Source organism: Melanerpes formicivorus, unplaced genomic scaffold, assembly GCF_026170545.1.
Source record: "Melanerpes formicivorus ecotype bairdi unplaced genomic scaffold, bMelFor1.0.p_v2 SCAF_2, whole genome shotgun sequence".
Taxonomy (NCBI): Eukaryota; Metazoa; Chordata; class Aves; order Piciformes; family Picidae; genus Melanerpes; species Melanerpes formicivorus.
The window spans coordinates 37,805,174-37,833,055 of record NW_027142354.1 but is presented as its reverse complement, the minus strand read 5'-3'; the positions used below and the strand labels follow the sequence as shown (position 1 = coordinate 37,833,055).

Genomic DNA, 27,882 nt, shown 5'->3' with positions numbered 1-27,882 from the left:
AAAATGGCGCCGGCAGTGCCCGCCTTCCCTCCAGCGGAAGCAGGAGTGACGGCTGTGACGGTGGTAAGATGGCGGCGCCCAGCCTGCTGCGCGGGGGCTTGAGGCGGTTGTTCACCGGGCTCTTCGGGAACGGCTGGGCCTCGCCACCGGCCCGAGGCCTCCGGGAAGGTGAGTCCAGGAGTGGCCCCGGGCTACCCAGCCGTGCCCCGCGCTGCCCAGCCGTGCCCCGCGCCCCGCTGCCTCACCGCGGTCTGGAGAGACAGTTGTATTCGCTGTGTTTCACCTTGTCCCTCAAATAACACCGTTTCTTTTAGGCTGAATGAGCCTCGTTTAGTCCTCTTATCCCTCTCTTTTTTTTCCCCTTTGGTTTTTTTTTCCAGTCGTTGAGGTGACTGAAGGCAACACGACCACAGTAAGTCCCTGCACTCCTTCCCAGTATAGTTGTCCTTGCCGTGGCTTTTCCTTCCTTCAGCTTCCGTTTGTGTGTGCCCGTGTCCACCGTCTGTATTCCTTACAACAACAGAAAGCAAACAAAAGATAAAGAATCCCTTCTCTGCCTAAGAGACGCCTGACGGTATGAAGGCAAAAGCAAGGTAGGATTGTGGTGTCAGATGGCTGCAGTCAGGGTGGCAAGCTTGCTTGCTTGAGTGGCAAGCCCCTCATTGCATTCCTGGTAAAGTTGGAAGCCCGGAGGAGACATCGGGGACCCAAAACATGAGAGGCAGTGCTTTGCATGGGTTTGTTGCTTAAAATAGTGACGCTTGGCATCGTCTCGAGCGTGGGCAGGCACGGAGGAGGTTTGCCCAGTGGCTTTGTCACTTAACCCTAGGCAATGAAGCATGGCAGGGTGGCCCTGCACTGGCTGTGTACCACACATGTTGCTTGCCTTTGATCTGTGTTGTGGATGTTAATTGCAGTGTGTTCCGTAGTGACTGCAGGTGATAAAAAGCTTGCATCTTGTAACACTCTTTGTGGTAATAATAAAAAAAAAAAAAAAAAGGTGGGGAAGAAAAAAAAAACTCAGTGGAAGGAGTATCCTGAAGGGAAGATCTTACATGCTGAAAGAAAACTGCTCCTGGAAATAAACCAGAAGTCTTAAATAACTGATGAGTGTTTTCTCAGCCGTGGCTTAAGACAAGAAGGAATAGATTAAAGCACTAGAATTAGAATTTTAGCTTAACTAACACTCTCAGATCAGTTGCATTTTTTCCAAGAGAATTATTATTTTTTTTAGAAGAACCACTGAAATTACTGGAGGGGAAAGGAGATTGTATTCTTCTGCTCACATTGTATATGCCAGTAGCACTCTTTGCCTTGGCTGGAGAGAGGTAGCACTGATATTTTGAAATGTGTACATATCATGAGGAGAGTGGAGCAGTATTTATGTAGGAATAGGTAGAAGACAATGCATCTAACTGCTGATCCATAATATACGTAAGTGATAAAGCAGGAACAACTTTTTGCTTGCACATGGAACAGTCAAAACCTGGTTGTTCATGCCTTTGAAAGTCTTGACTTTCTTCTTGACATATTTGTATTGGTGGGCATTGTCACGTTTGAAACCTGAATGGCAAAGTTTACTTGTAATTTATATATGTCTCAAGTAGAATACGGCAGTTAGCAAGATCTCTGAGACTGAACAAAAATAAGTTTAAGGTGTAGCAGTAGGTGTGATGGAAAGACTCTTGTTCTCTTCTTCAGGTACCAAACTGCTAGTCTTTGCCCCAAGACCTGAAGAGCTTGCCTTGAAATTGGTTTAACCAAAACAAGGCAGGAGTGTGGCACATCAGCACAGTACACACAGTGGGTTGCTGTGCTTTGCTCTCAAAGAGGATGCAAACTATAATTGCTAAGTCCCAATGTGTTAACTGAGGTTTGAAGTGCAGGTGTGCACTGCAATAGCAGAGCCCTTTAGAAAAAGAACTCTTCCTGAGAGATCTGGATATTTCAGCAGTATAACATCCTATCATCAATCTCAGCTCAATCAGTGCACCTAGATGGAGAAAATCTCTTGGCAAATGGTATAAATTGATCAACCAAAGCGCTAATATATTCTCAGCATATTCTCTAGTCACTCCATTTATCCTACCAACTCTGTCAGTCTTTTCTGAATTCACATTTCTATGTGTCCTTCCAGGCAGAAAGGGACCTGGGGATGCTGATTGATAGTAGGCTGAACTTGAGCCAGCCGTGTGCCCAGTTGGCCAAGAAGGCCAATGGCATCCTGGCCTGTATCAGGAACTGTGGCCAGCAGCAGCGGGGAGGTCATTCTGCCTCTGTACACTGCACTGGTTAGGCCACAGCTTGAGTCCTATGTCCAGTTCTGGGCCCCTCAGTTTAGGAAAGATGTTGAGTTGCTGGAAGGTGTCTAGGGAAGGGCAACAAAGACAGGGAGGGGTTTGGAGCACAAGCCCTATGAGGAGAGGCTGAGGGAGCTGGGGTTGCTTAGCCTGGAGAAGAGGAGACTCAGAGGAGACCTTATTGCTCTCTACAACTACCTGATGGGAGGTTGTAGCCGGGGGGAGTTGCTCTCTTCTCCCAGGCAACCAGCACCAGAACAAGAGGACACAGTCTCAAGCTGCACCAGAGGAGGTTTAGGCTGGAGGTTAGGAAGAAGTTCTACACAGAGAGAGTGATTGGCCATTGGAATGGGCTGCCCAGGGAGGTGGTGGAGTCGCCATCATTGGAGGTGTTCAGGAGGAGACTTGATAGGGTGCTTGGTGCCATGTTTTATTTGATAGGTTGGATGCGATGATCTTGAAGTTCTCTTCCAACCTGGTTTATTCTGTTCTATTCTAAATGTGGAATAGTCTCCAGTGAAACAAGAACAGCAGTAATTGGACATCTGGAAGGTAACTGGATACAAAAAGTGAAAGGGAAGGGATCTACTTTGTTTAGAAAATACTAAGGATGTATATAAGCCTGTAAAAGAGGCTGCCAATAAAGATCTGGAGGCAGGAAAGAAATTATGCTTAGTTATAGGGTGTGTTAGGAAGAAGTTCTTCATAGAAAGAGTGATTGGCCATTGGAATGGGCTGCCCAGGGAGGTGGTGGAGTCACCATCACTCAAGATGTTTAGGAAGAGATTTGAAGAGACTTCTCTACTTGAAAATACAGGGCCACTATATTCCTTGTTAGTTCTCCAACAGAGAAGTAATAAAAGTGGGTTAACAATAAATATGACAGGCTTCTGTAGCTGGGGAAAAATTACAAAAAAATCTGTAGACTGAAATTTGTCTCAAGAAAAATTGTTATTCACATAGCATTCTGAATCTTTATTCATTTCCAAGATAGAATTAAATTCCAAGTACTGTCTGAAACCAGACTAGCAGGAATCAAGACTAGATAGATGGGCTTTCCAGAAAGTATACTGAAAGTATTTACAGATTAGTAGAAAATTAGTTTCTGGGCTATATTTTGTAGTCACAGTTAGTTTTTTGGGTTTTTTTCTAAAATTGGCTGCTTTACTTGTGGGAAGAGGAATCTTACTTGAAAATCAACAGTATTCTGGTAATGAGATAGATGCCTGTTTCCATCCATGGTTCCAGCAGTTCAGATGGATCAGACAGATGCCAGTGTCACATGTGCAATTACAGAAAACATTGTGCTTTCCTCTTCCCAGGTTTTTTGGCACAGAACCTCACGGTTCAGTGTAAGTCAGGGCTTTTTCTTAAAAGCAGCATTGCATTCCTCCCAGGGTTTGTTTGTTTTTCCTGTAGTCCCCTAATGCTTGTGCTATTCAAGGCTGTCAATTTGTGTTCAGAGTCTGGTTTTAATCTTTGTGGTTTGTTTTTTTTTTAACACAAAAGAAAAAGGCTTAATTTTATCATCTTTTCCTGTCCATTACCTGATGGGAGGCTGTAGCCAGGTGGGGGTTTGGGGGTTGGTCTCTTCTCCTGGGTGGCCAGCACCAGAACAAGAGGACACAGTCTCAAGCTGCACCAGCGGAGGTTTAGGCTGGATGTTAGGAAGAAGTTCTTCACAGAAAGAGTGATTTGCAATTGGAATATGCTGCTCAGGCAGGTGGTGGAGTCATCATCACTGGAGGTGTTTAGGAAGAGACTGGATGGGGTGCTTGGTGCCATGGTTTAGTTGATTAGATAGCGTTGGGTGATAGGCTGGACTCGATATCAAGGGTCTTTTCCAACCTGGTTAATTCTATTCTATTCTGTTTAATCACAATTTGAGATAGCTCTTGCCTCTGTAAGCCCTCAAGAAAAGACAAGCATGCATGTAGATAGGCTTCATATGCCTAAAATATCCACATTTAGAAAGCAAACCTCTCAAATTCTTCCCATACACACCTTCTGCGTGTCTTTGCAGGTTATCTTTGAGAAAAGCTGAGTGTTTTGGTGTCACCACTTGGTAGTGATAGAGAAAAGATTATAAAATCCTTTCCTAAGCTAACTGTTCAGGGAATTAAACTGGATAAAATGCTGGTGTTGTTGACTATAAAAATATAAAATAATATTTTATTCCTGGAGCGAATGGAGGACAGCTTCCTGACACAGCTGTTAAGCGAGCTTACCAGGGGACAGGCTCTGCTTGACCTGCTGTTCTCCAATAGGGAAGGGCTGGTGGGAGACGTGATCGTGGGAGGCTGCCTAGGGTGCAGTGACCACGAGATAGTGAAGTTTTCAATATGCAGGGAGATAGGGAGGAGCACCAACAGAACCTTCACCTTGGACTTCCGGAGGGCGAACTTCAGCCTGTTTAAGAAACTTATTTGTAAAGTCCCCTGGGTACCAGCCCTCATGAACCAAGGGGTCCAGGAGGGTTGGACCTACTTCAAACAGGAGCTCTTGAAGGCACAGGAGCTGGCGGTTCCCACGTGCCGAAAGACGAGCCGGCGGGGAAGGCAACCGGCCTGGATGAGCAAGCAGCTCCTGGAGGATTTAAGGGGGAAAAAGAGGCTGTATCACCTTTGGAAGGAGGGGAAGGCTTCTCGAGGTATGTTCAAGGAAGTTGTTAGATTATGTAGGAATAAAATTAGGGAGGCAAAGGCCCAGCTGGAACTGAAGCTGGCCACCTCAGTCAAAGACAATAAAAAGCATTTTTACAAATATATTAACACTAAAAAGAAGGGCAGGAAGAACTTCCACTCCTTATTGGACCTGGAGGGGAACATGGTGACTGAAGACGGGGAAAAGGCTGAGGTCCTGAACACCTTCTTTGCCTCAATTTTTAACAGCAAGGCAGAAGGAGTTCAGGAGGAGTGGCCTCCTGAGCTGGGCGATGGGGTCAGGGAGCAGTGTAGTGCCCTGGAAATCCATGAGGAATTAGTCCGGGACCTGCTGAGCCACTTGGACACTCACAAGTCCATGGGACCAGATGGGATCCATCCTAGGGTGCTGAGAGAGCTGGCAGATGAGCTGGCCAAGCTACTCTCCATCATTGTCCTCCAGTCCTGGCTCACCGGTGAGGTCCCAGATGACTGGAAACTGGCCAACGTGGTCCCCATCCACAAGAAGGGTCGGATGGAGGAACCTGGAAACTCCAGGCCAGTCAGCCTGACCTCAGTGCCAGGGAAAGTGATGGAGCAGATTATCCTGGCGGCAATAACTGTGCACCTGAAGGATGGCCAAGGGCTCAGGTCCAGCCAACATGGATTTAGGAAGGGCAGGTCCTGCCTCTCCAACCTGATCTCCTTCTATGATCAGGTGACCTGTCTGGTGGACGTGGGGAGGCCTGTGGATGTGGTCTACCTGGACTTCAGCAAGGCCTTTGACACCATCCCCCACAGCAAACTGCTGTCTAAGCTGTCAGCTTGTGGCTTGGACCGCAACACTGTGCTGTGTTAGGAGCTTGCTGGAGGGCTGAGCCCAGAGAGTGGTGAATGGTGCCACATCCATCTGGCAGCCAGTCACCAGTGGCATCCCCCAGGGATCAGTGCTGGGCCCCGTCCTCTTCAACATCTTCATTGATGATCTGGATGAGGGGATTGAGTCAGTCATCAGCAAGTTTGCAGATGACACCAAGTTAGGAGCAGATGTTAGTCAGTTAGAGGGTAGAAAGGCTCTGCAGAGGGACCTCGACCGACTGGACAGATGGGCAGAGTCCAATGGGATGGCATTCAACAAGTCCAAGTGCCGAGTGCTGCACTTTGGCTACGGCAATCCCATGCAGTGCTACAGGCTGGGGTCAGAGTGGCTGGAGAGCTGCCAAACAGAGAGGGACCTGGGGGTGCTGATTGACAGCCACCTAAACATGAGCCAGCAGTGTGCCCAGGTGGCCACGAAGGCCAATGGCATCCTGGCCTGCATCAAGAATAATGTGGCCAGCAGGAGCAGGGAAGTCATTGTGCCCCTGTACTCTGCACTGGTTAGGCCACACCCTGAGTACTGTGTCCAGTTCTGGGCCCCTCAGTTGAAGAAGGACTTGAACGTGTCCAGAGAAGGGCAACAAGGCTGGGGAGAGGCCTTGAGCACAAGCCCTATGAGGAGAGGCTGAGGGAGCTGGGATTGTTTAGCCTGGAGAAGAGGAGGCTCAGGGGTGACTTCATTGCTCTCTACAACTACCTGCAAGGTGGTTGTAGCCAGAAAGGGGTTGGTCTCTTCTCTCTAGAAACCAGCACCAGAACAAGGGGACACAGTCTCAAGCTGCATCATGGGAAGTTTAGGCTCGAGGTGAGGAGAAAGTTCTTCACAGAGAGAGTCATTGGAATGTGCTGCCCAGGGAGGTGGTGGAGGTCCCTGGAGGTGTTCAAGAGGGGATTGGATGGGCACTTGGTGCCATGGGTCTATAGTGACAGGTTGGACTCAATGGTCTTTGAGGTCTCTTCCAACCTTGGTGATACTGTGATACTGTAAACCAAAGAAAACCTACATACCGCCCAAAACAAAGGAACAAAAGACCAACCAGACAAATAGCCACAAAACTCCAGATGTCTCCTAATGGTGCCATCTGAAATTTAACTTTTGTTAGTAATTTTCCCTGTTGGTGTTCTAGAATCTAGCAAGCCCCTGCATATTGTCATGCACAGCTTCTCTCTGCTGTTCTGTGAAACTCTCATATGCCCAGAAAAATGGTGTTTAAAAGCTTTTGGTTTAAGGGCCACTACAATTTCAAGGCATGGCAGTTCTAATTACTGAAGTCAGTGGAATTCAGGCAAATAAGAGAACTTTACACTGAGTAGTTTACATTTAGTGAAATGTAGAAGCAGTTAAGCAGTGGTTCTCTGTGCTCCGTTAATTTTTTGTTCTCTGCATAGCTGCAGGTCTAAACTATGCCTAATTGTTATATCCTTTGAATTATTTCCTAGATTGAAGGGAAAATTATAGAGAATCCTGAAACACCAACTCCTCCAAACCCCTCTGGCCAGTGTCCTATCTGCCGCTGGAACCTGAAGCATAAGTATGACTATGTGGTAAGTTTAGTAAGCAGAGCTGTCCTGTCCTCATGGAAAAAAAATACTGCTCTCAGGTCTACATACTGCACAACCTGCCCCTCTCATCTTTTGCTGGGCATAGTAAAGATTGTTAACTCCATCTCTTCTTCACATGGAGGTAACGGGAGCTTCCTACATGGTAACTATTTGTCTTGGCTGCTGTTTTTACTGGGAAAAAGAAAGATGACCTGCTATCAAACAGGAGGCAAGGAATTGTATGTATGGCCATCTGATCTGGGAAAGGCTATGTGTAACTCTTTTGTACCCAGCTGCATTTCAGCGTTGCACTTCCAGGAGAATTAAACTGAAATGCAAAATTTAGTCAGCTGGCCTATCTCACGAGAGGTCAAAAGACCAGACTAGATCAATTATGTCTTCAGGCCCCTGTACTCAGCACAGGAGGAAGGACTGCCCATTGTAAGTGAAGATCAGGTTCGTGATCACCTGAAGAACCTGAAAGTGTTCAAGTCCATGGGACCTGACGGGATACACCCACGGGTACTGAGAGAACTGGCAGATGAGGTTGCTAAACCCCTCTCTATTATATTTCAAAAGTCATGGCAGTCTGGGGAAGTCCCCACAGACTGGAAAAGGGGAAACATTGCCCCCATCTTCAAAAAGGGTAAGAAGGAGGAACCAGGGAACTACAGGCCAGTCAGTCTCACCTCTGTGCCTGGAAAGATCATGGAGCAGATCCTCCTGGAGGCACTACTGGCTCAGAAGAATAGTGAAGAGGTGATTGGGAACAGTCAGCATGGCTTTGCCAAGGGCAAATCCTGCCTGACCAACCTGGTTGCCTTCTATGAGCAGGTGACAACATTAATAGATGAGGGGCGAGCAACTGATGTCATTTACCTGGACCTGAGCAAAGCCTTCGACACTGTCCCGCACCACATCCTGGTCTCCAAACTGGTGACACATGGGTTTGATGGGTGGACCACTAGATGGATAAGGAACTGGCTTGATGGCCACACCCAAAGAGTGGCTGTCAATGGCTCCATGTCCCAGTGGAGGCCAGTGACAAGCAGAGTCCCTCAGGGATCAGTTCTGGGACCTGTCTTATTCAACATCTTTGTGGGGGACATGGACAGTGGCATTGAGTGCACCCTCAGCAAGTTTGCTGATGACACCAAGCTGTGTGGTGCAGCAGACACGCTGGAGGGAAGGGAGGCCATCCAGAGGGACCTTGACAGGCTGGAGAGGTGGGCACAAGCCAACCTCATGAAGTTCAATAAGAGCAAGTGCAGGGTCCTGCATCTGGGTCGAGGCGATCCCAGGCACAAATCCAGGCTGGGCAGTGACTGGCTGGAAAGCAGCCCTGAGGAGAGAGACTTGGGGGTGCTGGTGGACAAGAAGCTCAACATGAGCTCTCAGTGTGCACTTGCAGCCTGCAAAGCCAATCAGATCCTGGGCTGCATCAGGAGAAGTGTGGCTAGCAGGTCGAGGGAGGTGATCCTCCCCCTCTACTCAGCCCTGGTGAGACCCCACCTGGAGTACTGTGTCCAGTTCTGGAGCCCCTATTACAAGAGGGATGTGGAGATGCTGGAACGTGTCCAGAGAAGGGCCACAAGGATGATCAGAGGGCTGGAGCACCTCTCCTATGAGGACAGACTGAAGGAGTTGGGACTGTTCAGTCTGCAGAAGAGAAGGCTCCGAGGTGACCTAATTGTGGCCTTCCAGTATCTGAAGGGGGCCTACAGGAAGGCTGGGGAAGGACTTCTCAGGATCTCAGGTAGTGATAGGACTAGGGGAAATGGAATGAAGCTGGAGGTGGGGAGATTCAGGCTAGATGTGAGGAGGAAGTTCTTCACCATGAGAGTGGTGAAACCCTCGAATGGGTTGTCCAGGGAGGTGGTCGAGGCCCCGTCCCTGGAGGTGTTTAAGAGCAGGCTGGATGAGGCTCTGGCCAGCCTGATCTAGTGTGGGGTGTCCCTGCCCATGGCAGGGGGGTTGGAACTAGATGATCCTTGTGGTCCCTTCCAACCCTGAATGATACTATGATACTATGGTTAGGGCACACCTTGAGTCCTGTGTCCAGTTCTGGGCCCCTCAATTTAAGAAGGGCATTGAGACTTTTGAACATGTCCAGAGTAGGACAGCAAGGCCCTATGAGGAGAGGCTGAGGGAGCTGGGGTTGTTTAGCCTGGAGAAGAGGAGGCTCAGAGGAGACCTTATTGCGTTCTACAACTACCTGAAGGGAGGTTGTAGCCAGGTGAGAGGAATGGTCTCTTCTCCCAAGCAACCAGCACCAGAACAAGAGGACACAGTCTCAAGCTGCACCAGGGGAGGTTTAGGCTGGGTGTTAAGAAGAAATTCTTCACAGAAAGAGTGGCCATTGGAATGTGCTGCCCAGCGGGGTGGTGGAGTCACCATCACTGGAGGTGTTCAGGAAGAGACTGGATGGGGCACTTGGTGCCATGGTTTAGTTGGTTAGGTAGTGTTGGATGATAGGTTGGACTCGATGATCTCTAAGGTCTTTTCCAACCTGGTTAATTCTATTCTAATGTCTTATTGGGTCATTGTCCACTAAGGTAATAATTGTTTTATACAACTTCTAAAATTCTTGATGGGTATCCAGGAGAACATACTTGTTTACATCCCTTGCAACAGAAGAAATATGTTTGAGTCAGGGTTGTTGAAGGAAACACTAATGAGTTTATTAATTCATGAGAGGATTACTAGCACTAAATGTAGAAGATGGAAGGGAAATCCTGTAATGCTTTAAAACAAAAGCACAACAGTCAAGAATGCTTGAGACTAAGAAGCATGAAATGAAAGCTGCAGAATGTAGCTTTACAAGAGGTCATTCAAAACAGAGTTTACGAAAGGACTAAGAGCCTCCCTTGCAAGCTAAAAACCCAGTAGTGGAATTGGAAGAAAACCAGACAGGAACATGCTGTTCCTAAGATAAAGCACCAGAAAATTCAGAATACATTTATGTCAATAGGATTAGGACAAGAGAGATACAAATAAATGCATCTGGAGGAAAAGAAATCTTCGTAAGAGAGAGTCCATTAATGAGAGGAGGAGACTGAAAGCTGCATTGGCTGCAGAATGACTGAGCTGCTGACCTGCAGTCCTAGAGCAGACAAAAGAAAAAGTGTTTTGATGTTTAGGTAGTAATAGCAGTCTTGCAACTATGAAACAAAAGGAAAAAGCAGATACAGAAATAACCTAAGCATTTAATTCAATACAGACCATCAGGCCTGTATTGCATGCAGCCCCAAAATCGTAAGGGAATTAGGTAATGAATGTACTGTGTTACTTGCAGGATTCCTTGAAAACATGAACAAAGTCCTAAGGAATCACCAAAAGGTTTGCCAATAGCAAGTGAAATACAAAGTAGTTGAAAGAAGAGAGTATGATGCTGATGATTACCACTTGGTAAACCAAATACTGCAGATTCCGAGTAAAATGGTATCAACTAGGAGCAAAAATATAGTCTGTTGGGTAGGACTAATTATGACTTGTGAATTATGAGGAACATGAGCACAGCAATAGTACCAGACAAAACACTTTCAATTACTCCAAGCACATGAAATCAGAGATGTGAGATGTAAATGAAATATCAGTTTAAGTATCTTTCAAAGCCTGTATTGCAGAAATTCAGTTGTTCAGGGGCCAGGCATTGTCAGTGATTCTGACAGAGGCTGGATGCAATATTGAACAGCAAAACAAGCTTGGGGCAGGGGTGGGATTTAGCATTCTCTGGACTAGTTTCTCAGAAAACTAAAAATGCTAAAAGTACAATGAATTTGCAGGTGATGGTAAATCAGAAGAAACTGCAAATAACATTGAGGTATGGAAAGTACTACAACAACAGATCATGGTGGGGTTTTTGTGTAGCCCATGTTTGAATGCAGTGGTCTCTTGCAAGTCTTTTTCTTCCTGGTTACTGAATTGTGTGGTGATCAAAACAGACCAATTGCATCCACTCAAAAATAGTTTTTTAATACAGTTTTACTTGCCTTTTCAACATGAGGAGTCAACAGCATCATTAAACTAACTAGCTGTACAGATTTCCAGAAAGCATTCCGTGAGTCACACATTAACAACTCCAGAGAAACTATAAACCAGTGCTCAGGGGTGAAATGAGATACAGGAATGGATTAAGTCTTGGAAACTAATATATAGTCTCACTTACTACTGCTTTTTGTGGTAGGAGACTATTGCACATAGAGACAACACGGTCGTCAAGAACCAAACAAGCGGTTTCAGGATGAGACTGTAGAGCCTGAGTTCCAGGATGAGATGTAGGCTGTTTGTCCCAACAGACAACATTAAGTGTGACTCTTGTGTGTGTTTGTAGAGTGAATTAAGGTTGAGTTTTCTTCTGCAAGTCAGTTTGATAGGTCATGGTTTCTACAGTTCAGTGTGGATGTAAGAGAAAACCATATGTGATCCTGCAGCCAGAGTCTTGAGACGTGTTGCTGAGATTATTCCCAAGAAATTGTGGTCCTGAGAATCAAACTAAGAACATGACCATCCTGGCTGTCATGTACATGCATTTGGTATGTATATATCCAGTACTCCTGCTGTAGAGCAGAGGAGACCCTGCACAATGTGCTAAAGAGGGCATTGTGAACTGATATTTCAGAACTACATGAGTTTATTTCCTCAGTATTCAGTAGATTTCTTCTTAAGGGCTGGTGAGAAGTAGGAGGAGACATTTCAGTTCTGGAGTAGACTACCTCTTCTGCTTGAAAAAAAAATCCCTTTTATGTTTGAATGCTTTGTACCAGTCATGAATTTTCAGGCTTTTCAATGCTATGATGAACAAAGTCTCCCTTTCCTTCACAAAAGAGCTCATTGATATCTTTCTTTGCTGCAGCAGTGATGAGCAGCAGAATCTTGAAATGCCTAAATAATAAAGTGTGTGCATTTGGCTATGGATAATTAAACAGTGGCAGAGTTTCCTCACTGGTGGTTAATTGTCCTAAGATCTGTAAATTGAGAACAGCTACGTTCATTAAAAATACAGCTGAGTTCATACAGCATAACCTATAACCTGTGCTGGGTAAGAGATCAGAATAGATGGATCATAGTTTTCTTTCAAATTGATAAATTGAGATCAGTCAGTTGCACAGAAGGGAAAGTGTGAGCTTTTTTTGCTTGGGAGGCTTGTAATTGGAGTGAATGAAGCACTATGAAAAGGGAAGTGTTGAATTAGCCCCTGAGGGAGCTGAGTAATATGACCTCATAGGACTTTGCTTTTGTCATGTGCAACTAGCACAGTCTAAAGTAGTGGCATAATGAGTTACTTTGGCTGTCAGAGAGCTGGGGGACTAATGTTTCCAAAGTTATTAATCAACTGAGCAGGCATTGTGAGCACTAGTAGGTCATGATTCCAACCTGCCTTAGTTGTGGTGTAGAGGGCTGCAGTTGTCTTTGCCAGTTCAGCCTTAGTCCCTGCTGAGGCTCAGGATAACAGAGCCTAAGGTATAGATTCCCAGGGTTCGTGGTCTGCATGTGTCTGTCCATTGATGCTGAAACCTCAGTTGATTTAGCCCCCTGCACCCCAGATCCATTGGAAAATAAATTGGGGTTTGGTCATTGTTAGGGTGCAACTGGACTGAAACCTGCAATCCTGTTACAAAAAGCCTGGAGAATGGTGTACAGCTCCCAGGAGTGAGGGAGAAGGTTAAAACCAGGCTCTTGTATAACTGGAAATAATGACCGGCAGACTAGTCTTACACAGCCTGAGCTCCTCTTGCAGCAAATGAAGGTTTTAGTGAATCAAATGCAAGCAGTCCAGGACCCTGCTTTTCAAAGTGTTTGCAGATCTTGCAGTGCAGAAATGCCTCTGTGCTGTGGTTGCAGTCCGTTCACAGGAACACGCTGTGCGCCGCGTTTCGTTTAGCAGCTTTATCCAGCCCTTTTAGAGGTGAAGGCTGAACTTGTTTTTCGCTTCCCCCCCTTATTCACTTCAAACATCATTAGTCTGAGTAGGCAGTAAATATGTCATCTTGCTTTGGCAGCAATTAGGGGAAACCAAACTGCAAGCTTTGCCTATTAGCCCTCAATTAATTCAATCCAAGTTGTTTTCATCAAATGCTGCAGATTACAGGGGTGGGAATCTGGGTCCAGCCTCGTGGGAGCTGTCCAGTGGTTAAAGCAAATCCGTGATTACAGGCTTGGCTGTCCACTAGCACAAAACCCGAATTTCATGGAACATGACGGCACCATGAGAACTTGCCAGACATTTTTTTTTTTTTTTTTTTTTTTCTTTGACAGCTCCACATAATTGTTCACTTCCCTCCACAGCTGCCCCATAAAGTTGGCTGTACCTGTCTGCTTTCTCCCTGTAGTAAACTGCATCTGTGCAAGTGCCGTGGGAGAGGCACCTGGCTCATTTAAGTGTGGGGATCTTCAGAAATGGAGAAACCTACTGCCCAGTGTGCATCATTTTCAGCCAAATGGCATGAGTGTAATGTGGAGCTGCAGCAGCTGGAACACAAATTACTTTAGTTAAAAAAGGACTGCCACGAGAGAGTGTTGGTCACTTGATGACACTTTGGGTCAGAGATAAATGACAGAGAATGGATTTTCCTGAGTTTTCTTTTTTTCCATGGGGAGAAAGAGAAAGGCTGTCTCCCTTTGCTTTCCACCTCCTCCATGTTTGCATGGAAACACTTGATAACAACCCTGTGACTCCATGAGGCGTGGTGGTAATAAAAGAAATCACTTGGACCACACACACTTCTTCAGAAGAGCCTGTGGCCTGCTTAGGGTTTCAAGTTTGGAAAGCCTGAAACAGCCTTAAACTTGCCATCAGCTCCTTTTTCCTCTTCCCCACAGAGCAGTGCAGCAGGCTAATAGAAAAATCCAGAAATCTTTTCTCTTTCTAGGCACTTGGAGTTGAACAGCCCTTTCTCACTTAAGGAAGTGATGTGTTTGTGCTAAGTGACAAATTGAACTGTTAGTGATTTAGAGAACTGCGTGGCTAAAGAAGAGGGGAAAAAAACAGGGTTGGTTTTTGCTCTGGTTTCCTGAATCCAATCCAGTGTATTTCAGGAGTGGCTAAAAGTCTGTGCTCTTGGACTGCTTGGCTGGCCTCCATACAGTTTCCATCAATGCAGCTGGCACCAACTGGCCCCCTGGTTACTGTTCTTATTTGCAAAGCCAGGTTTTAGCTGAGCTGAGGGCACATCTTTGGATACATCACTCTGTATGGTGGTTGGTATCAGGGAGAAGTTGCCTAACCTGCTGTGTTTCAGAGGAGCTGGATCTGAAAATCTGAACAAAATCATTGAAGATAGTGGAGGTAGAAAGGAAGTCAGACAGGGGAAGAGGGAAATTGTGCATCATGATGATATTAGGGTGGGATTGAAGGCAGAGGGAGGGAAGAACAAAAATGAACGACAGAAACCCAAGACAAACAAAAGATCCTGTAATTTTTGACTGCAAAACTCATATGATGGTGTCTGTCAGAATCAGTCATTACCAGAAAGCTATACTGAATTCCAGAAGGCTCCTTCAGAGCTGAGCTGGCCTCATGTGGTGGGGTGGGTGTGTAATTCCTGGATAGCTATGTTTTCTGAATATTCATTTTTATATCCACTTGTGATTGCATTTGCAAGGGTAGTAAATGAAGCTATGTCTGCTCCAGGGAGCTCTTTGTAAAGAGCAAAGATGTGGGATAGGAGCAGGTCTGCAAATCTGAACAGGCAGAGTCAGGGGGTCACCCAATGTGAAAAGCAGCAAGTACTCTTTGTTCTTTCCTGTTGCCCAAGATGTGGGGGGAGGGGGTAAAGTGCTGACATACCTAGTTTGGATTCCCAGTCTGTTGGGGTGGTTGCTGGCAGGTCTGCTCCAGTCTGCAGGCAGCCTCTGCTTGGTTCAGCTACCTCAACTATGAACATGTTTACAACAGTGGTGGAAAAGTAAACTCTCAACCAGCAGCATCTGTTAACAGATGGGGAAAAAACAAGCACAGAGTCTCCAGAGGCCCTTTGGGCCAACTTATGCTGACATCAGCATGTCAGTGGGACCTGCCAAGGGGACCTGGCCTGAGGGACAGATTTGCACTGGTGCTGTGTCTGGAAATGGAGAGCATGTATCTAAACACTGGGATGTTGTACTGTGTACAGTTAATGGGACGCTTATGCAGCAGCTGTTGCTGCTGTGTTTAAAAGAATTGTCCCAGGCCTGTGATACTATCTGATCCTAGAGATCCTTTAAATTTTGGTTTTATTAAGAGTGCTTTACATTTCTAGAACTCTTGATTGGAAAGGTCAACAACAGTGTAATCTAAATGATTCTTGAGTCACAGATGAATCCTCTACATGCCCTGAGTCCAGCCTGGCTGTAATAGCTCCACCTAAATGCAGAGTCAAAGGACTGAAGGCAGTCATTTATCTAATTAGGCCTTTCTCATCAGCACACGTTCTTTTCTTACAAAAAGATTCTTTGTGCAAGATCTTGGACCATTTCCCTGCTCTCCACCCCTCCAGAGAGACATGAGAAAAATTCCACCATGGGAAACTGGATAAAAGTTTGAGGAGTAGATAGTAGAGAACAATTCTGCTCTGAGGTAACAAGGAGGGGGCCAGAGGTGATCTAACATATCTGTGACCTTTAGGCTTAGCAGCTGTGATGTCATTTAAGTTGTGTAAACACTGTCCATCTGTAAGTCTTGTGTAACTGTGCCTGAGTACCTAGGACACATTATCTTTGCTAGCATCTTGGAGCAAGTGACAGTGGAGTATCAGGGATTGCAGCTGACATCATGTGTTTACGCTAGTGAAGTCAGGGGAAGGCTCAGACCATCTGAGTGACCTTACTGAGCCAAGCTGGCAGGCAGAGTGACAGCAAGCTGAAGCCACTTGTAGTGAAGCTGCAGCCAAAACGCGCAGAAAGAATCATTGTTTCATTTTGCTTTGTTCCGAGCTCTGTACAGAGCACAAGGGTTGTCACAACACCTAAGAATCATAGCAGTTGAAGTAACTGTAGCAGTGTTGGTTTTGCTGTTCTCTTGTTCCTTCAGGATGTCTTGCTGCTGAGTCAGTTCATCCGTTCTGATGGCGGGATGCTGCCACGAAGGATCACAGGCCTGTGTCTGGAGGAGCACAGAAAGATTGCTGCCTGTGTGCAGATGGCTCACCGTGCAGGTACCTAACCTCCTCCCGAGACTACCCCTAACTGTGGAGTACCCATAGAATCCCTTAAGAGGCATCTCCCACCCAGTTAGTATAGCTCAGTGAGATGTCAATGTCCAGTTTACCCACAAGCTCATTATGGTGCAAGTGCTGGGACAAGATGATGGACAGAGACTACTTGTTCTGCTTTCTTGGCTCCTGCCTTGGCAGCAGGTGTTACCTCTGTCTAGAGTCTACTGTTGGAGAAAGATCTGGGAAGTGGCTCAGTCTCTAGTAACTAATGATTAAATACCAGCTTCTGAAATTACTTGATTTAGCATAAACTTGATCTACCCTGTTAATAACATGCACCTGTCTACCATCTGCCTTGTGAAGACTTCTTTGCTTTACCTTGGGAGTGGGATGCAGGTTGACACAATTGGAGAATTGTGCTGATTGTAGAATCAACAAGGTTGGAAAAGATCTCAGAGATCATCTTTATGCTGCTACCTGAGTTGTATCAAAGTTAAGTGCACTGAGAATTTTAGTAGTTAGATTATCATCCTGAAGATGGAATCTGATCAGGCACCAGTGCGTCTGCACTCTCAAAAAGTCTCTTTGAGTCCAAGTGCCTGTAGGTTTCCTCACTAAACCCAGCAGAACTTTCTAGCTTCTCTTTGGCTGGGGTGCATGTTCAACAATGACTATAGATAGAATACTCTTTATACTGTACTTGAGTTTTTGCTGTACTGTCCCAGCAGGGATCTTGGTTGTCTGGCTTGCAAGGTGTAATGCAACTTCTGGATGCTATAGAGGCAAGGAGGCGCTGCAAAATCTGGCATCTTTCTGTTTCAGGTTTGTTGCCAAACCACAGGCCTCCACTTCCTGAAGGGCATATTCCCAAGAAACCCGTGCTCAACAGGTGAACAGTCTTCTTTCCATATCTCTTTTTTTGTTTGTTTGTTTCTTTCTTTTTTTTATGGGAATAGATTGGAAGTGGGAAAGCAGTTCCTTATACCATGAGCAGTGCTTATAGCATGTCAGAGAAGGAAGGTCTGTCATGATACTGTCTTGTAGTTTGTCCTTAAAAGACTGACATCTCATTCAAACCATTTATCTACGCAGGATTAAAGCTGCCACACTTGTTAAGAGTCTATCCTCCCTTCCCCAGCTGCTCTTGCTTTCTCATCACTAACACTTGTTAGAGCAGTAACAGGAGGATGCCACAGAAATGGAGTTACAGCATCAGAGAGGAGTGGTAGTTGGAAGGGTCTTCTGGAGATTATCCAGTTCAAGCCCTCTGCTCAAGAAGTGTCACCTAGATCTACAAGAGCACATTGCTGCCTCATGTCAAGTTTCTCATCAGCCAGCACCCCCAAGTCCTCCTCCTCAGGACTGCTCACTATCCTTTCTTCATCCAGCCTGTATTTGTGCTTGTGATCATCCCAACCCCAATGCAGGACACTACACTTCATAATGTTGCCACTGACCCACATCTCAAGCTTGTCATGGTCCTTCTGGATGTCATCTCTTCCCTCCAGCACATTGACTGCACCACAGAACTTAGTGTCATCAGCAGACTTGCTGAGGGTGCACTCAATCCTGCTGTCCATGTCACTGACAGATACCAGCCTCTGAGGATCACCACTTGCCACTAGTCTCCATTTAGACTTCAAGCCATTGACCATCACTCTGAGTGTGATCATCAAGCCAGTTCCTTATCCACCTAGTGGTCCATCCATCAAATCCATACCTTTCCAGTTTAGAAGCCAGGATGTTGTGGGAGACAGTGTCAGCCACTTTGCGCAAGTCCAGGTAGACTACATCAATTGCTCTTCCTTTTGTCCATCAGTGCTGTTACTCCATCATAGAAGGCCACAAAATTTGTCAGGTATGACAATGCCCTTGGTGAAGCCATGCTGACTGCCACCAATCACCCCTGTATTCATGTGCCTCAGCAGAGTTTCTAGGAGAATCTGCTTCATAATCTTGCAGAGCATGGAGGTGAGACTGGCCAGCCTGTAGTTCCCACGTCTTCCTTTTTTCCCCTTTTTGAAAATGGGGATCATGTTTCCCCTTTTCCAGCCAGTGGGGACTTCACTAGATTGGCCTGAGTTTTCAAATACAATGGAAAGCAATTTAGCAACTTCATCTACCAGTTCCCTCAGGACTCTTGGATCCTACCAGATCCCATGAACTTGTGTACCTTGAATTTTTTTTTTAGGTGGTCTTGAACCTCATCTGCATTTGCAGTTAGTGGGTTCTCATTTTCCCATCACTCCTGGGCTTGGAGGAGGTAATCCTTGAATATTAACCAGCTTTCTTGGGCCCCTCTCCCCTCCAGGGCTTCATCCCATGTTGATCCCCTTAGCAGACCTCTGAAGAGGCCATAATATGCTCTTTCAAAGTCCAGAGTAGTGAGCTGCTCTCTTAGCTTCTTAGTGCATGGTCCCCAACAGCAGGAGGGTGCCCAGGAGTGGTGCCAGCAGTGAACTGGGGCGGGGGGGACAGGGTGAGCAGCCAGCAGGGGCCCGTCATAAGCCTGTTTCTCTTTTCCCCCAGTCAGCAATTCACCCTTCACCTGCCCTTCCTATGCAACAAGGGTCTCTCCCTCCTTCCTGAACTGGATGGCCCCTGGCCTTTGATGGGTGAAGGAAAAGCCTGTGGTCACCTCCTGCACTGTGCTGGGTGCTCGGAAGTGCTAATCCCCTGTTTATGACCTCACTCTGTGTTTCCATGGGGATGTCAGAGCAGTTTATGAACCTTGCATTAGCAAGCCATGGGGTTACCAGAGGCCATGGGGCTGTTGCTGGGAGAGCTTAGGCTGCAGGGATGGGGATAGCTGAAGACTCCTGCATTTCAGGTCTGACTCTGCAGTGGAGATTTGAGGCAAGCTCTGGGAAATATCCCCTGGCTAAGGAGAGGATGCATATTGAGTATCAGTGAGGATCAAATTAGAGCACTCTTTGATGCGGCTCTGGAGCCATCAGATACTTCACCTCTGAAAACTTGTGTCTCTTACAAGTCTTTGGAATTCTTTAGTAGCTGTGCTTATCTAGCAGCTGTGGAGTGGAGCACATTACCTAGTTAGCATTCACATAGCGACCCTGCATAGCAGGTTGAGACAGGAAATGGTCAATCCCGTACCTTGCTGGAATCGTACCAGGGCTCCAAATCTACTACTGCCTGACTCTTGCAAATTGTTCCATAGACTTCTAGCGAGAACAAAGAGCAGATACCTCCAGATACTATCCACATGCAAGTAGGTGTGCTGCTACACCTCTAAAATTAAGAGATTTGCATTGGAGATAGGGATCCAGGCCCTCCCTATTGCATTACTAGTCCCTCCCTACACCAGCCTTGTTTTTTCCCCTCGCAGCAAGGGAACATAGCAAGCAAGGTGGAAGCAGAGTTTAGGAAAAAAGGGCAAAGCTGTTGCTGAGGAGGTCAAATAACACTGACGCAGGCAGGCTTTGTGGTCAAGGTGCAGACAAGAGAACGGGATCAGGAAGTCACATTGAAAGTTTTGGTGGTAGAGCTGGAACTGAACAAATGAGTCCCAGAGCCAGGGTGGAGTGCAGAGGTGCTTCAGGAGGGTCCTTCCTGACACTGTCTTCTCAGCCTTGTGGAAGAGGAAAGCTCTGTGTGTTGGAGCTGTGCAAAATCTTGGCCATTGCCATTCTGAGAGTTGTGACTGTGCCTGCCCTAACCTGCACTGCTGCATTGCTCTCTGGAACAGAGGCTGGTACTACATAAGGCAGGAGATAAAAATGGCTTCCTTCCTCTAGCCTGAAGAGAGAATTGAAGGATACCCATGTAGTGAAGACATTCAACCAATACTTACTTTGGAAATGAAGCCAGAGCTTTTATCAAAACTTTCATGTGGTGTAATATCAGGGCTGTACACCCAACTTAGCCTGTCCCTTCACTGCATTTGTGTCTGGTGGGTTTTTGAGTGCCAGTTCAGGAAGGGATCAACAGAAGAGAAGGCTCTAGGGAGACCTAATAGCAACCTCCCAGCACCTGAAGAGGGCCTACAAGAAGGATGGAGAGAGACTATTTACAAAGGCCTGTGGTGGTAGGACAAGGGGCAATGCCTTCAAACTGGAGAAGGGCAGATTTAGGTTGGATATTAGGAACAAGTTCTTTACTATGAGCGTGGTGGAACACTGGAACAGGTTGCCCAGGGAGGTGGTTGAGGCCCCTTCCCTGGAGATATTCAATGTGAGGCTCAACAAAGCCCTGGGCAGCCTGGTCCAGTGGAGGATGTCCCTGCTGACTGTGGGGAGGTTGGACTAGATGACCTTTGAAGTCCCTTCTGGCCTGCACCATTCTATGCTCTGTTTGGATATGCTTCTTCCAAGTTTGTGCCAATATTTTTGAGATCAGTTTTTCATCTGCTGCTGAAAGAGGGACAGACTGTCCTGATGAAAAACTTTGTCTCTGCTCCTTGGCCCTGAGACGATGTACAGGCCAGCTGCATGTTTCCTGGACAAAGATACTAAGGCAGCACATAATGGCTGAGGAGATGTGTTAACATATACTTCTGAGAGCACCAGAAAAGCTGCCCTTCAACTTTTCTTTGCCTGTAGTTGTAGCTATCTTGGCCAGAACCTTTGGGTCCATGTCACAGTCACCCTGTTCAAAGTGAGCCTGTTTCAAAGTCTCTGGCATGTCCTGGCTAGTGCCTAGATGAGCTTAAAATGTAACATGCCTCCATATGGAACTATCAGAGAGCTGCCTTGTTTTAACAAGGGTCAGGGGTGCTGCCCTGCCATTGATCCAGTGATGTGTAGAATCAATAAGGTTGGAAAAGACCTCAGAGATCATCAAGTCCAACCTGTCACCCAACACCTCATGACTACTAAACCATGGCACCAAGTGCCACATCCAATCCCCTCTTGAACACCTCCAGGGACAGTGACTCCACCACCCCCCTGGGCAGCACATTCCAACAGCTAACAACTCTCTGTGAAGAACTTCCCTATAGGATGGGACAGCATATGGGTCCCTCTGTTCCCCTCAGGAGCGAGTCTCCAACAACTGTAACCCTTCTCTTTTTCTTTATGGTGCTGGTCTTTACAGTTGGTGGAAACTGTTCTCCCTTAGGCATCTCCTTAGATGGTTCCTCTTCAGCCCTCTCATCCACATTGCCCTCAGCACCCCCCTGGATTTACCATCCAGAATGCCTCTGCCTGCTCTGCCCCTCTAAAACCTGCTCCTCTGGTGCATATACAATGATGTTTTCTAAAAAGCAGAATCCTTGCTCTGTTTCCTGTAGTGATCTGTTTCCATTATATGAGCTTTGGACATTCCCTCCTATATGGCTCAGGTTTTTCTGCAGAGAGGTAGGAATTTCCCTGCTTTGCACTACATCATTTGGTAGCAGGCCTCCCCCTACACACCCCATCTCCTGACACTGTGTCTACTACTGCATTGCAAGGGGAAGAGCAGAATACTTTGGGAAGTAGTGGCCTGCAGATCCCACATTGTTCTTTGTCATCCATACATAGCACAGTATGGGGTCACCTACCCAGGATGTAATATAACATAGAGGAGGAGAAGAAGGTACAACATGACAGTGAAATGCCCCTTTGATCCAAGCTGTGTGGTTCTGAGGGTGACAGGAGATGTAGGAGAGCACCTTGTGATCAGAATTCAACTGGAATTCACTCCCCACCTCTCTTCTGTGCTGTCCAGGTCTCATTTCTTGAACTTCAGTTCTTTGCCTTTTTACTTTGATTGGGTTTTGACAGCAGTAGCTCATGAATGATACTACTTAACTGCTTTACTTGCTGTGTGTACTCAAGAAATAGGACCATGGGAGTACTCCCATCACCCATAAACTCCTGAGTCTAGTGTCCTTCCCTCCTCTCTTCTGTATGACTTGTTTTTCAGAACTTGGAATGGAAAATCAATCAAATTTACCCCCACCAATGCAGAATCATTCCCTGCAGTTCATTTTCTCATGTTTGGCCCAGTCTGGGCCTTTCATTGTTTCCAAGGGATGACTCCAGAAGCAAGTTTGTCTTGTAGCCAAGAATTGTTCCCTCATCCTGCATTCTCCCCCTCATAACTCCCTGCTGTTATTTCTGCATCCATTTGTGCTCCAGCCTGGCATGTTCACTTCCAGTTAAGTGCTGTGTCAAGAAAATATATTCACTGGCCTGCGAGGCTGAGGAAGCTCTCAGGGACTTCACCAGCACTGTGCAGAGTGGCAGACTGTTCTCAGATTGCAGAGTTGTGTGTGCAGGCCACCACACACCAGAATCACTTGCAAAGCAGGCCACAGTTGCAGGTCAAACTTCTGTCTTTGCTTTCAGGAATGGAAACCTGAATAGCTCAGCAGTTTTCTTCCCAGCCTGAAGGCTGTTGCATGGATGGTGTGGACCAACTCCCTACCCAGAACGGTTGCTGAGTTCAAGCCAGCATCGAGATGCTCTCTTAATGTGAATATAGCACTCTTTCTTCTGGCAGGTGCAAAATACTGGTTAAGCACAAGACTGTGAAGTTGCTCCATTTCCAAAAGGGCTAAGGAATGTAAGAGGTTCCTCTGTCAGCCAAGAAGTGCTGTAGATTATGGAGTACTTGATTTTGAGCACTCGGCTGCCACTCTGTTTTCAGCTTCCTACTGCAAGAACAGAACTTGGCACAGATAATATCCAGTTGCTCCTCCTGAACTAAAGAAGTTGTTACATGCTAGGAAAGAGGCAGGTTCTATATGAACTCCTCATGAATTACAAAGTCCTCAGGCTCTGTGGACACCTCTCCTCCCTGGGAGCAGAATCTGGTTTCACTGCTATCAGCATTTCACTCCAACAGCATGTGGTTTCTCTCATCTGCATGGAAACTATGCTGTGTATAGCATGTGAATTCAAAAGCAAAGAGCCAGAGTGGCTTGCAGGTGAGCAGAGCCAAGAGGTGTCATGGGAAGGGATGTGGCAGGGAGGAGGCAGTCTTGCCAGGACTTTGATCGAGTGCTTCCTGCGTTCTGTAGCCCTCTGCCTTCTGCTCTCAATCCAAACAAAAGCCAGATTGAAGAAGTTCAGTGAGGGTTCAGAAGTTCAGCCTTGAACTGCACCAGCATGGCCTTCACTTGGGCTGCATGCATAACTGCAATTGCTTCATGGGCAGGTCATTTCCCTTACCCAGCACATGGAAGGCCTGTGCCTAGTCCTAGGTGTTAAGTGGCAGCCTCTGAGTGGGAAGGCTTTGGGCCCTCCTGTCCAGTGAATAAAATCCATGGCAATAGCTTTCCATGTGCCACAGAGATTGTAGGTGATTGCAAAGGCCACAAGTGACAAACTGCAGTTTTTCCCACCTTGTTGTATGTCTTTTCCAATCAGGGAAATCCCCCCAGGATTCCCATCACTTTATCCAAGATAAACTATTCATTGTGCAGCTTGAGTCTAAAAATTCTAGTTGTTGCCTCAGACCCTGTCACGGGGCAAGCAGAGCCCCAAGGTGAGTTGCTGGTCCCCAAGATTGGCAGTTCTGTCCAGCTTTGTCCAGAGTGAGAGCTCTGCACACTGAGGTAACAGGTTACTAGACCGTTGACCAGCTGCATTTGGCATCCTCATGGAGGCTCTGTCCTGACAGCTTTCATCTGGTTGAGAAAATTCAGACCATCTGCCATTGTGTGTTTGTAGGCTATTATAAAAACTCCCCAAGACAAACCATGTGGTTGGTTACAATGGAAAGTTGAATGACTTGACTAGAAAAGGGATATGCCGCTTTACATGGGCAGCAGAGTTTGCAGAAAAGTCCTGTGTGCTGGGCTTTGAGGCTCTAACATGTGAGTTTTGTTGATTGTTTTTACTCTCAGGAAAAAAAAATAATTATCTGTGAAGCAGTAGGAACTGGGGTTAGTCAAAGAGGAAAAGGAACTTTGTAGACTGACTGCTCCCAGGCATCAGGCTTTTGCCACTGTTGAATCAAGGTTGGAGGGGGAAAAAAAGGCAACAAACAAAATAGGACAAGCTTGAGAGTTTGAGACAAAGCAAGTATTAAAAGCACTAAAAGTAAATGTGCTCCAGGAAGGGAAAGTGTCCAAATGTCTGTTTCAGCTAACAATGAAAAGCCCCAGCCTGCAGTCCCCAAAGGAAGCCAAAAGCCTGGACCAGAGGGCTGGATTAGACCTGCTCAAAGGAGAAATAACAAAAGCTTTAAAATCAGGCCATTACTAAATCCTTCTTCCTATGCAGAATTGGGGTGTGCACTTCCAGCCCCCACACAGAAACAGAGGGGTTTCTAAAAAAGCCACTGTCTGTCTAAACCTGCACCCAGCCTTGATGCGTCTGTCCCTTTCACACATTCACTTCTCTCACACTGAGATCATTTATTATCATGGGAGCACTTTCCCGTAAGCATGTGGACATGTGACCAGAGCTGCACTTGGCACACTGGTGCTTTAAAACAATTTGGGATTCTTTTTCCTCCTTCGCTGTAAGTGCAGTCTTGAAGTATCAAAACTTGTGCTACAGACCTCGCCTTGCATAAGGGCGATATGAAAAGAAGGACCTGGCCCCACGTGTCCATCTAAGACCCCCACTGCTTCTCCCAGAGGAACTGCTTTGCCATAGATTTTTGCCAGATTCCAAACTGGGACCTGCATTTGGTCTCTCTGAACTCTTCTTGCATGTCAAATTAGAGACAGGACTGAGTCTCTCCTATTTCCTGTCCTGGTGTTATGTAAGGGATTCCACTAATGCACCAGCATAACATTAAAGGTCAACAGGGACTAATGTAATGCACGCATAGGAGAACAAGTGGTTGGATCTTGTTCTGCGCTGTCTCCCAGACCTCTCCTACTGTTACTTCTAGGTGTTTTAACTATCATAAATTCCTCAAAGCAAAAGCAAAGCACTTTTGGAAGCAGCAAGTGCTGGGAAAATGGGCTGCTGCTATGCAGTGTATAGCTGCCTAGCATAGCAAGCTTTCTTTGTAATTCTCAGGAATGTGCCAAATGCCTTCGAACAAATGCATTACATGGTCTCGGTCCAAAAGTTCTTAATACCTCAAACTTGCACGATGCAAATAAAAGGTAACAAAGCTGTTTGGGTAGAAGATGACTGATTGAGGTTACATTAAGACCATGGGATTACTCAACAGAAGCATGCAAACATCACTGGACACAGTTTATCAGTCTGTTCCAAATTCTAATTTGTTGGAGCATTGTTTGTGCAGATTATGCTAGGGTTTTACTTTGGATCAGTATTGTCTGAAAAGACTCCTCTTTCTCTAAGGACCTCTGTTCCCCTCTCTACTGGTAGCAAAAGATTTAAAGCCTAACAAAAGTCCAGGCCACCCAGCCACAGGGTAGGATTTCCAGTAACTGATTCTAGATCTGAAATCCCCAGCCTGTTTGCAAAGCCAAGTCTAAAACTTCAAATGGTAAAAAGCAGAGGATATTTGCCAGGCCTTGCTCTTCACAGAGATTTATAGTTACGATAATTCCATGCTAGTACCTCTAGTACCTAAAGTAAACTTTAGGTTATGACATCCTGAGTCAGCAAGCTGCAGTAGTGTCGTACAGAGAACACTAAAGCAAATGGCCGTGCAGAAGAAAGAATTGATTAGTCTCTGAAAGTAACTGAATACTCTTTCAGAGTTGTCATTTCTTACAGAGTTTGGCCTTTGTAGTTAGTTTACCTTATTGAGGTCAGCTGTTGAAATAACACCTCCCATAGAGGCTGGAGGCATTCAGTCTTGGACTCAGTTGTAATGAAGGAATTTGGCACTGCAGCTTAGCTACAGGTGGACAGCATGCCAGCAGCCTGGAGACTACACCTGATCTGTTTTGTGACACTGGAAACCAGGCAGGTGCCAGTGGGTTCGGTACAGGGGTGTAGATTAGAAGTTCCAAAACAAAAATCCCTTTCCAGTGGTCCTTTCTGAACTGCAGGGGCTCTGCTCATGGTTATTCCTTGTACAAAGAGGCATGTGGCAAGGCAAAGGTTACAGTGCCTGCTTTGGCTTCAGTTGGAACCTTTTCTCAGTGATAGAGTCTCAAACTGAAATGGTTTTGTGTTGTTTTGACAGGTACCTGACTCGCTGGTCCGTCAGATCTGCAAAGCCTATCTGGAAGAGAGGCCCTAAGTGGTGCAAAAAACCCTTTCCAGTTGGACATCCATTGCTGAAGGATAATGTCAAATATACACAGAAGCCTCTTATTTTAAATCACTAGTGGCCAGAACTGGCACGGTCAGTAAACACAGTGGGTTTCCAGTGTTCTGCTTTTTTTGCAAGCGTGCCAGTATCTCCATTTTTCTTACTCCAAAACTGCCATTAGTACTCTGTATTGTTTCCAGTGAATGATCTATGATCTGCTCCTCTAGGAGAATACAAGATTCAGCAAAGCAAAGTTCAGGTTGCAAAATTATTTGGAGAAAGCAGGGGCAAAGACACTTACATCAAAGCCAGAAAGGCTCTGAAGGCTTTTGTTTCACTATGGTCCATGACTAGGTTTAGAAAAGGAGGTTTCCTTTTTTCCCAGCAGTGAATGGTGATTCCCTGTTAACATGTGTTTCAACTCAGATTTGCTTTGTTTGGACTTTTAAACCTGTGACACTGATTGAACAAAAAATGTCTCCTGCAGCACTATTGCTTCCTTGGCAGGAACAGAAATTGTTAATGACCACTGAAACTAGTCTTTTAATAATCTGTACTCTCTGTAATTTGCAGCAGAACACCTGGGGCAGCGGCAGACAGGCAAGTGTGCATCTTACATGTCTCTCTAAAAGATTCCTGGCTGGTGCTTCACTCCTGGATCTAGCAAATACAGAGCGTTGACATCCTTGATGACTTGGCTTGGTTGCTTTCGGGGATAGTTCAGGACTGAGATATGGGCATAATTTTCCATTGTGTAACAAAAAGGTGGCATCATTTCTCTCCCTGTACAGTACATGTATGTACCTTCCACGTGTTGACCATCGAGAAGTGCTACTTATGGGCCTGATATGAAAGGCTCCTTAAATTTATCAGGGTCATTACTGCTTTGGCTTCATTTCTTTGTTATTTATCTGGGGACTACCGCTTAACACAGCTTTTGTTTTTTGCCACTTAACCTTTATGCCTTTCATCAGAATCATAGAATCAATAAGGTTGGAAAAGACCTCAAAGATCATCAAGTCCAACCTGTCACCCAACACCTCATGACTACTCAACCATGGCACCAAGTGCCACGTCCAGTCCCCTCTTGAACACCTCCAGGGATGGTGACTCCACCACCTCCCTGGGCAGCACATTCCAATGGCCAACAACTCTCTCTCTGAAGAACTTTCTCCTCACCTTGAGCCTAAACTTCCCCTGGTGCAGTTTGAGACTGCATCCTCTTGTTCTGGTGCTGATTGCCTGGGAGAAGAGACCAACCCCCACCTGGCTACAACCTCCCTTCAGGTAGCTGTAGACAGCAACAAG

General features: G+C 46.2%; 1 protein-coding gene across 2 annotated transcripts; it reads left to right on the top strand.

Moving 5' to 3' along the window:
• MRPS18A (mitochondrial ribosomal protein S18A) lies at nt 1–27,264 on the top strand. Of its 2 annotated transcripts, none has more exons than XM_068157078.1 (7): nt 1–168; nt 381–412; nt 7,262–7,366; nt 16,374–16,497; nt 17,320–17,386; nt 26,506–26,667; nt 27,151–27,264. In XM_068157078.1, the coding sequence occupies exons 1-6, from the start codon at nt 69–71 to the stop codon at nt 26,648–26,650; spliced, it is 573 nt and encodes a 190-aa protein (XP_068013179.1). In that variant the 5' UTR covers nt 1–68; the 3' UTR covers nt 26,651–26,667; nt 27,151–27,264. The 2 variants fall into 2 exon arrangements, with proteins under 2 accessions (XP_068013179.1, XP_068013173.1); XM_068157072.1 differs by having other exon boundaries at nt 2–168; nt 27,148–27,264.
• Nucleotides 27,265–27,882: the final 618 nt, after the last annotated feature.

Excerpts from the sequence above, each read along its gene's own strand:
- MRPS18A (XM_068157078.1), top strand. The coding sequence starts at position 69 with ATGGCGGCGCCCAGCCTGCTGCGCGGGGGCTTGAGGCGGTTGTTCACC. Across the intron at positions 413-7,261 it reads CTGAAGGCAACACGACCACA|ATTGAAGGGAAAATTATAGA; the intron begins GTAAGTCCCTGC and ends ATTATTTCCTAG. Across the intron at positions 17,387-26,505 it reads AAGAAACCCGTGCTCAACAG|GTACCTGACTCGCTGGTCCG; the intron begins GTGAACAGTCTT and ends TTGTTTTGACAG.